Raw genomic sequence first — 9,975 nt, 5'->3', positions numbered from 1 at the left:
CTCAGGAAATCGGCGGTTGTAATATTAGTTCAATATGCAAACTAGTCAGAAAGGCATGCCAGAGTGCATTAACGTACTTTGGATTTCTCTCCGCAATGTTAGTCGTAAGAAATCTGTTCATCTTCTGAACATCAGCTGGGAACCAGTTGAGCGACTTCCTAAGCTGCAACAATGCTGAGAAAAGGCCCAAACTGTGCATAATTGGTGAGTCTGTCGACAATGGCGTACGTGCTATCCTGAGCTCTGACTCCCGGGAGCCAAACAATAAGGCGTATAATCATAAACCAGTCCAAATCCTACCTGAAACCCGAAGGTTTCGCAGAGCCCTGGGCTGTAAGAAACTAAGCGGCTTCATGTAATGACAGTCTGGGAAGGAAAGTGGATTCATGCTTTGTCGGGGGACGCGTTCCATGCCACCACACGTACGATAGGAGGCTTTCACCGCAGTTTGAGTCCCAACATCTACCTAAATAATGTGGTATGTGCTTTATGCACAAAACAGCACGGCATATCGAAGTCAGAATGTATAGGTGCCAAAGTCCCTACTTTTATACCGCAGGTGGTCATCCTCGACGCGGGACTGCTCCATCCTTCTGCCATTGTGGATCTGAGAAATGACAGCGGATGCACGGGCGTCAAAAGCATAAGCAGCACACAATGAATACAGTGGAGCATCAGGAGCAGGAGACGGTATGCTGTACAACAGTGGACCACTGCGGCGTCGCGCGAGCGCGTCGCCTACAACATTGGTGATCTTACTACAAGGCACTGCAAAATCGTAATGCAGGAGCCGCCTAAGCCAGCGAACAACCCTAGGCTCTCAACGTGAATAGACTTCATTGTACAAATTCATTTAAGACTGATGGTCGGAATCAGCAATAAAATGGTGCCTTCGTAAGTAGTGCAAGCATTTTTCACGTCCCACCGCACCCATAATTTCCTTTTTACATTGGATACCATTGCTCGGTTTTGGTAGAACGATGAGGAAACCAAGCAACATTTTGCTTTTTGGAGAGCTGGTACCATTTCGGAAAAGAATGACACCACCGTTACGTCTTAGAACCAGTTATTATGAAGAAACGAAACTCATGGTTGGGCAGGCCAAGTACCAGCAGAGCGTCTTTGCTGAGGCATCAGCCTCCTGTATCCAGACTATAGACTGCGTATTATTAAGTAGATTAGTCAAAGCAGAATAAATCCGAGTAAAATGCAGGAATGAAATTTTGGAAATAAAATGCAAGCCCATACTTCGCAACGTCCTTGATGGTGCGTAGAGGCAAAGGCCACGTCTCGATTGCTTCGAATGCTGGCCGAATTCAGCTTGATTGCTGCAGCCAAAACACAGCATCTCAAAAGCACAGCTGTCTCCATGAAATGTACGCATGTGTGAGCCTTTACACACCATTACGTGTGTAGCAACAGTTGGAGCGCGTGCAGCATGTGCCGTAGGTGCTCTTAAACGTTTCGGTCGAATATTGAGAAATTGTATATGCGGACAAACATATATCACACATCCACCCCTCCTCAATATGCGCATTTACACTGCGACTGATGCTGTTGCAGTGCAGCTGGGACAATTACAAGTCCAAGTGGCGTACAGGTAACTCAAGCCTGCGGCCGCGAATGTGGAACGGCGCTTTGTACTGGGTATGAGGGAGCGAAGAATTATAAAAAAGACGCTTGTATAATTAAATGCCAATTAAATTGTTGCTCCGTATAGTTGGCTAAGTAACTCGCCTCTGTAGGGAATTGGGGACTTCTACTTCACAGTAAGCTTGATCAAGTGGCTAACGTTAACGCACTTGCTCTACCTTCCATCCTTTTCCTCGCTCACCCTTGGCTATGCCCAGGGGTGATGGTCGAGTCCTGCACTTTGCCTTTTCAGCATATAACCCCCCTGCAGCACAAATCTCCTCGTAATGCTGGGGGGGTTGCAAATGCCGTGGAGCATGGCTTGCGGATAAGCCTCAAAGCAGTTCAGTATGGTGCCTTAGGCTACGCTTACTATTGAACTGTAATGATTCCTTCAGTCAGACGATTTCTTTTACAATAAATAGATTCATAGCTGAATGGCTTATTCCTGGAGTGAATGTACTGCAAGGAGTACTCAGTTATCTTCATGGGCGGGGTACAAAGCGAGGTACATCACCAACTGGTTGATTAAGTATTCGGGTACTTGCCCATCCTTGCAGCTTACCCTGTAGTAACCGGCATAACATCTTCTACTCATTCATAAACATTTTATGATCTGCCTTTCTGTGGGCCGTAAAGCTTCTGTGCTCGCAGGTTGCTGTTCATCCTCTTCCAAACTAAGAGGAGTTGTGAAACCGTCTTTTTTTCGATCGACAGAGGGATTGTACCCCAGCCTGTGGCCAAAGAAAAACAAGTTACTGAACTGCTAAAAAATGACCTAAAAGAGGTAAATCCCCCAAGGAAACTGATCATCCTACTTAATTCACAGCTTGAACTAGTTTGACCACTGCGAATTATCATAAAGCAAATTAACAAGCAGGACGGACGACGGGCACTCGCCTGTCGTAGCTGCGTTTCAGATTTCACACAAATTCACTTGCTTGGCTTGATTTTCTTGTTTGTGTCAAGTGGATAATTACTACAACGATGCAGTTTTGAACTCTAGATTTCCACCAAGATATCCCTGATCTACTCTAAGGATGAGGAACCAATCCCCTACTTGAGCCCAGATCTGGTGGCTTGGGCTCAGCAGTCACTGTTATCAATAATTTAATCTAGAGACTAGCTGGCTTGTTCAAGCAGACGATGGCGCTATGCTCAAAAGAGAAAAGCACGCCACTATGATAAGCGGTGCCCAGCTGTGTGTGTCAAGCCTGGATATTTGACCCTAATGAATCGGCTAATACTACTAGGTGCACCAAAGCTTTATCCGATGAACACGATTAAGGCTCAGTGGCTAGGGCCACTTGCACTTCTCTTTGGAAATACTGCTTGTCCTTACTCTGCCGACAGCTCTGAAAGTTGGAACTCCTGCCGATCTATTGATATTGAATTCTTACAAGAATTTCAAGGGTCCCAAATCAATCATTTAGTGTTTGTTGTGTGGGCAAGTACTTTGTTCGGAGGAAGAGATTCCACAAGGAGCTGTAGAGACGTTAGATTCTTGGACTTCTGAGTGCTGAGGGTACACAATACGGAAGTTTCTAGTGGTATTGGCTGAGGAACGCCAAATTCAGTGGTTGAAAAAGGATAAATTGCAAGCTGTGTTGCCTCGGGGAGATGGATTTGCGGTTCTGTTCGGCTCACAACTCCAGTTGCCCTAAAGGTTGTTCCTTAGTACTTGCCTTCTCCCATCAGTGGTCCTGTGCCTGAATTAGCAACTTTCATTTTAGAGCGTCTTTTGCAAAGTTCCCGGTTGTCATTGTTACTGCAATTTTTACAATCAGATTCATATCAAGGAGTTTTAGCTGTGTTGCCTCTGCGTTCTACCTTATGCCTCTTTTGGGGTTCTCAAGTCAAGCACATTCCAAGCGCCGGTTCCATTTGCATGCAGAAGCTCCTCTAGGAGGAGCAGAGAAAACACAGATTTAGTGCGAGTTTCTTCTGCATTAGCGTGGCAAAAAGCTCATATGGTCTGCCACTTCGAGGACGGCGAGCCAGCGAGGCACCGCGGTCGTGATGGCCTGGTCCCTCCTTTATTGTGGGCAACGCTAAGCATCTTTCTCCCCTTTACTCTCTCTTTGGCCCTTGACGTAAGCATTCGCACTTCTGTTTGCACTGATGTCGCTGTTCTGTCTACCTGAAAGTAGCGATAGGTTGGTGAGACTTTCGCTTTTGTGCCTGCAGTTTGTCCTGGCCGACAGCTACGGAATGCGCGGGTGCATGCTTTGAGTATACGTGGAATGCGGAGCGGTCAAAACTGCACTTCAGCGCTTTATATTACAATACATTGTACTTCACGAAGCATTATTAAAGAATCGACAATGCCTTAGTTTTTGCAGAGTAGTATGATCCGTGCCGAATAAGACGCAATGTTGTGTGTGCGGCTAAATGCCACGTGCATGTAGCTGTGAATTGTCGGAGTGCTGTGAGGTGCAGCTACGCGGAACTAGCTGCCCCTTTCCCCTTTTGCTGAAAACTTTGAGAGACGCGGGTACGGGAAGGCGAGAACTCTTAAGAAACAATCAATAACTTCGCATTAAGCTTGTACCAGGTCTGGGATTCAGTGTCTCCCTACGGAAACCTTTGGTGGAGCCATAATGGTCAGCTCCTTTGCAAGGACAGTAGATATTTTCCATTAAGGCTTCATTCTAAGTTTGGGACCACGCTTGTCCCTCTGGAGACCACAGCCGGAGCGCATCCGCTGCTTACTAGTAGGAGCGCGCCAAAGTGTCTTTAAACTCACTCTCAAGCTGGCACTCGCCCCTCATGCAGGGGCCCTGTAAGGGAGAGAAAGGGACCAAGGGGCATTTTTTGAAAGGTTTTTAACAACTCTGCATTTGCGTTTTATTGACTATGAGGCTAGGTCTCTCCCGACAGCAATTCTAGATGGGGCGTTACGCTGACAGGTCGAGACCACCATTCTAAAATACAGTTATGGAAAACAGCGAGAGGGCGGGAGGACGCTGTTTAGAATGAAGAAAGACTGGTGCAGAAAACGAGGTGAGCTGTAGGTTCGATGACGAAATCGTGGAGCCGGGGACAGGCAACAAGGGACATCTGCAGTCGTAGCGGAGCCAACCGGATGTGCGCATGCACGCTCCCATAATGCATCCAGTCACCTGTGTAACAATAACAATTATATGCTCCTTTTCATATATCTTGTAGAGTACCCTCGAGCGCATGAATGAATGGAATAAGAAACGCGGACACTCCTTTCTGTCCTTGGTCTTGTTGGGCGAACACTATTTGCACCAGTGGACGGGTCGATTGTTCCTCGCTCGTGTCGCTGCATGTACTGTAGAGTAATCTTTGCCCTCTTCCTGTGCCCTCTTTCGCTAATAGCAAACGGAAACTATTCGGTGTATATTTGTGTCTTTAAACCAAGCATCTTCTGACCTTTTTCGAGAGCTGCATTACCCAAGAAGCACTGAGGCATTTCTCCGTTGCATTCCCTGCGCCGATGGCGCGTACACACAGCACACTGCAGCCGCCTACTATCGCAGGCACTGCAGTGTGCACGATCCGAGCAGGGCTTGGGGGTGGTGAGGGTATGCAAAAGAGCCACTTGTTTGTGACCCGCCGCCGGATCCCTGCCCCTGCGCTGACGCGTGTGAAGTGGCTAACCGCAAAGCCTAGAGAAATAAAAAATGACGGACTTCGGAGTGCAAATTTTGGAAGGCGGATAGACGCAAAAGTCTTAATATGATCTTCCACCTCCCTTCCCTACACCCGACAGTGCCTTACATCCCATGAGGGGTGCCAGCCGTAGACATACCGTCCAAGTCGCATGACTTTGCCCTTCCTGTGGTGTTATAGAGGAAGATTAGTCTGCAGGATGGTATCCTAAAGATGACCTGGAGCAATTGGAAGATGTAGCCTCCGGTTGGGTGCGAACACTGTGAAAAATCCAAACAAATTTAGTTATCAATTAGCGAAGGGGGCAGAGACCAAAATAAAAAATCCATGTGAACTACATGTTTGTTCCTTAATCTTCTGGCTGGTTACCTCCCCTGGACACCTGGGGGATGGCGTCACGCGTTGTTTGTCCCCTTACTTACAGGTCTAGGTAGCATCAATTAATTGACTTGCTGCCTTTGCTCATCAGGGGCTTAAGGGGTTGAGCGTGATTGCTACTTGAACAAGCGTAAGAGATATTGAAAGCTCAATGTAGAATTTTGGCGCTGTGCCCAAGGATGAAGTCCAACTGCACTTGCCGCCCTCTGCCATTTCGTACTTTTGTTACAACTCTTTCACTTTAATGAACCCGTATGTCGAAGTCCACTGGCCCCTCCAATTATTCAGGTTTTCGTTTTCTATGTGTTATTTGTTCTTTTCGCCTTTCTAAAATGCAGCACGTTGCGCCAACGACAACCTATTGCCAAAGTAAGCTAATTTTGCTTGCCTCTCGTGTTGAGCAGGCATCGGGCGGCTTGTCACCTTCAACTTGCAATTATTTTTCAGGAGCGCGGTAGATGTTCCCGTTCACGCCGGTTGTAAAACATCGATTTTTATGCACTTCTTGCTATCGTTTGTTCCTGCTGTACGCTACATGTCGGAAGAAAACGTCGCCTTAGCAGATTTAGCGTCCTGTACAATTCGCAAAAGCAATCAAGAGATGAGAATCCTGAGATGGATTCGCTGAAATATTCCTTGCAAAAGGTAGCAGAAACGAACTACATCGACTGTCATCGGTTGGTGCTAACAACTTTGTTTTTGGATTTTAGTCTATCATTATGCTTTTTCGATTAGATTTTAGCCTGCTCACCTGCAGTAGGACGAAAAGTGAAGTAGCCATTCTTTCTGCAGCTGCTGCTTTACCACTTCAGAAACGACATTCGAAGAGTTCCACGATGTTGCCTTTCCCTCTGCTTTTAAGGATTTCTGCCCTCCAGCCGCTTCGTTCCAAAGACGGCGTTTTACCCGCAAGCGCAATGCAGAAAAGGTTTCACAAGACGGATCTAAATCTTCCTCGCGCTTTTCAAGTCCTCCCTCAGAATGCGCTTTAGACGATATTTCAGAGGCCACTGAAGGGAATTTCTCGTCGCCAGTTTTACAGCCGCCCTTGGCAGCCTTTTCAGTCCCCTTATGAGCGGCAGAGACTATGGCATTTTGTTGTCTATGTTGTGAGGTAGTTCGCCATCCTCTGCCTCCTGCTCCTGTGATGATTGAGTTGGGGTTTTCCCCCGGGCCGCAGGACATGGGCAATAACTCAGCGAGCTGCAGTATATCCAGGAGTCTGTCACATGCGTATCAAGCAGAGCAAATAGAAGAAGCCTTCACCTCCCATACAGTCTTGACAAAAGGGATGAGACACAGCAGCCTCATTTCAATGGAAGAAGTCAAGCTGACTCAAGATGCCAACTCCATTCAACAAGCAGAGAGAAACAGCTCCACAGTAAAAACATCTTAGAGTGTGAGTAAGCACGTGCATTTCACTATCCCGAAAATCCGAGGCTAACAGGACACACGCACAGAGAGCAAAATGTATGTGCGCGAAGCTCTAGCATTGATGAACTGTTGCTTATTCTGCACCTGGTAATCTGAGCAGGAGTCTCCTTGGTGAAGCTCGACAGGATCTCGCGTGCCTTCTGGGGCAGATGGGTCGCTGCTTTCTGGCTCTCCTTATTGTCTACCCCGTTGCTTTCAGTAATGAGGGGTTCCTCCCTTTCCCACGAAGGACGAAGGAGCTGAGGGGAGAGAAGACCGGACGAGAAGCACAGAGACAACAAGACGGCGTCGCGCAGCTGACTGAATGAAGGGGCCGGGTTCTCCACCAGTACTGCTGAAACTCTTGGATTCTGTAGAGCCAGGGTGTATATACACTCCATGAGTCGAAAACCAAGGCCTATATACGGGCAACAAGGAATCATAAGGAAACTGAATTTGCAAATGCAGTCAGAGTTGTGGTTCGCGGACAGTTGTGCAGCACAACATGGAACAAAACTAAAGCCTCAAGGCGCATGGTGGCTCCCCACAGGTTGTTCCTACAGTAACTGCAGCGCAAGCAATCCCTTATTGTTTGACCGAACTGGGACTGTTAAGCTCCGAGACACTTGGGTTCTTCGAGAATTTTTCAATGATATTTTCCTCTGCCTGTTATTTCTTAACTGCTAAACGCCAAACTGTACGAGAGGAGGGTTCTCCTCTGCAATACTTCGTTTCCATCTACCAATCCGAAACTGTCTCTCCCCTAATTCACGTCCCTGGCTGGCTTGCAGCAGAAAACCACTCCTTACCCCTGCCTTGGAACTGCGGAAACACCAGAACCTGACTGATTCGCAGCTTTTCGCCTCCCGTCATGGCATAAAACGAGTATGTTGTAATGCAACCAACGACTTCTATCCACGGGAGTGCACCACGGCCCGGGGGAGAGCTCTCTTTATTGGAACACGTCGCGTGTTGCAGCACTGCCCCTGAGTGCTGTGGCGGAGGCACTGTGTCAGCTGCTACCTTCCAACCTTCATACGCTCCTCCATTGTGATTGCTGTTTTCCTTAGAGCTTTCGAGGGCTGCTCTGAAGTTGTCGCCACTGCCAACCTCCGAAAGGGGGTCTGCACTTCCCTCTTTTCCTCCTTCGCGAGCATCCTTTGCTAGTTTGAGACGCTTTGAGTGGGTGGAGCTGGAATATGAAGAATTTTGCACGTTTGTTTCTTGATGATGCTCCTGATCGGGCTGCAGGAGGCCTTCCGCCGCTTGGCGTGTACATGCAGCTCTCTTTTGCAAAGTTGCTCCATTAGGCCAGCAAGCAAGTGACTCGCTTCTAGGCTCACGGATGTACAATGGGAGCACCACTTGCCAACGCGAGTCGTACTCCAGCTGCAGCAGAACAACCAGAAAGGCGACGGAAAGAGATGAGCAGATTCATCCGAGGCATCAATACGGAGAAGAATGCCACAAGCTAAGATTCTTCCGCTTAAAGGCTTAATTGAAAATTGCTTCGTTCTCTGCTGCGTGCTTCTCAACCTCTAAAGCCTTGGAAAGGAGGGAGGAATTTCTCTGCATACTGCAAGATATATATAAGGCCGACCTGCTGGCTGTACAGCTGAAACAATGCATGTTGTGGAAGCATTGATAAAGAAGAGAAGCTGGAAGCATCAGATAAAACCAAACCATAGCAAACAAATGTCGGTTTCTGTGCATGTAATTTAAGGGTTTCCGTGCTCACCGGCCGAGTGCCGTCAATGTAAAACCGCATCAGCCACTCTTGCCGCCTGTGAAGGGTCTCAAATGCACTCAGTTGCACATTTCGTGGTGTTTCAATTGCTGCGTCTCCCGCTGTTTCTTCAACTCGTGCTATTCCGGGGGAGGTGCTGTAACGCGCCACCGAAAAGGAGAAGAGTTGGAGCTTCGCCTGCTTGCTCTCGTCCCATGCCTCCGCCCAGAGCTTTCCTTCTTTTAAGAGAGGATCCTTCTCTGCGGTCCAGCTATGTTCTTGTCGTAGCAAAGCACAAAATTCCTCCTCAGTCTCACAGAAGTCCCCAGGGAAGGGCGCGCTAAGCAAACAGTCCAACAAGTGACGCCAACAGGGAGCCTCCCCCTGCAGCTTATGACTTCCTCGCCGAGAGAGGCACAGTGTCTTAGTTCCTCCCCCGCCAATGGCTTCACATGGAGATCCAGTGGCCTGGATGGAAATGCACATGGGGATGCACCCGTAGACGGATGGGCAGACACACGGGTAGACAACAACAGGGAGAGTGAAACGAACACTATAACATGCGCTAAACACAATTGGCCATTTAAGCAGGAAGCGGATGATGCAGAAAGGTTGGAATCGGAAACAGTTAAGATAAAGGTAGACGAAGACACGCGAGGGTGCAGAACGGGAGGGTATCAGCTGCGTTGCGCCATCAGCCTACTAGGACGAGGGTGTGCATGCGAAGTCCGCTAGAAAAAAAGATCTGAAGCTTCAGCTCTTCGAAACCGGGTATTTCTTCGTCATCTCCAAAGATGGAATGGCAGAAGAGGGGGGAGTACCCCTCCGCTGCTTGTAAGTTTTCAGCATGGTCAGGAAAATAGAAAGAAAGACACTGCCCTGCTGGCAGCCTCTTCCACGTTTTGGGCGTGTCCAAATCAGCCCCCCGACCATAAGGCTTAGCCATTTTAGGGCTTATGGGAGGCACTTCATGCAGCGAAAAATCCACAAGCCAAGACGGTATGGGTAAATGAATGGGGAGGAGACCACATATCCTTGCTGTCCACGCTTCAGCCACTACATTGTATGGGCTCCAAATGCAATGATAAGGACAGGCAAGCCAAGGTTTTCACAAACAAAGACAGGGTGGTGGGGCCATACTGTACCTAAACACGAAACCTATAGTGTGACCTGATCATCTGGAAGCA

At 48.1% G+C, this 9,975-nt stretch overlaps 1 protein-coding gene across 1 annotated transcript; it reads right to left on the bottom strand.

Moving 5' to 3' along the window:
• Nucleotides 1-7,830: 7,830 nt before the first annotated feature.
• LOC34619798 lies at nucleotides 7,831-9,734 on the bottom strand. Its single transcript, XM_026335924.1, has 4 exons — nucleotides 9,492-9,734; nucleotides 8,741-9,172; nucleotides 8,572-8,598; nucleotides 7,831-8,388 (listed from the first exon to the last, which is right to left on the bottom strand). The coding sequence occupies exons 1-4, from the start codon at nucleotides 9,732-9,734 to the stop codon at nucleotides 7,831-7,833; spliced, it is 1,260 nt and encodes a 419-aa protein (XP_026191709.1).
• Between the last annotated feature and the right edge of the window lie 241 nt (nucleotides 9,735-9,975).

The sequence above is a fragment of the Cyclospora cayetanensis genome, unplaced genomic scaffold (assembly GCF_002999335.1).
Source record: "Cyclospora cayetanensis isolate NF1_C8 unplaced genomic scaffold, CcayRef3 CcayRef3_contig_86, whole genome shotgun sequence".
NCBI lineage: Eukaryota > Apicomplexa > Conoidasida > Eucoccidiorida > Eimeriidae > Cyclospora > Cyclospora cayetanensis.
The sequence above is the reverse complement of the archived record's forward strand: the minus strand, read 5'-3'. Positions and strand labels throughout refer to the sequence as shown.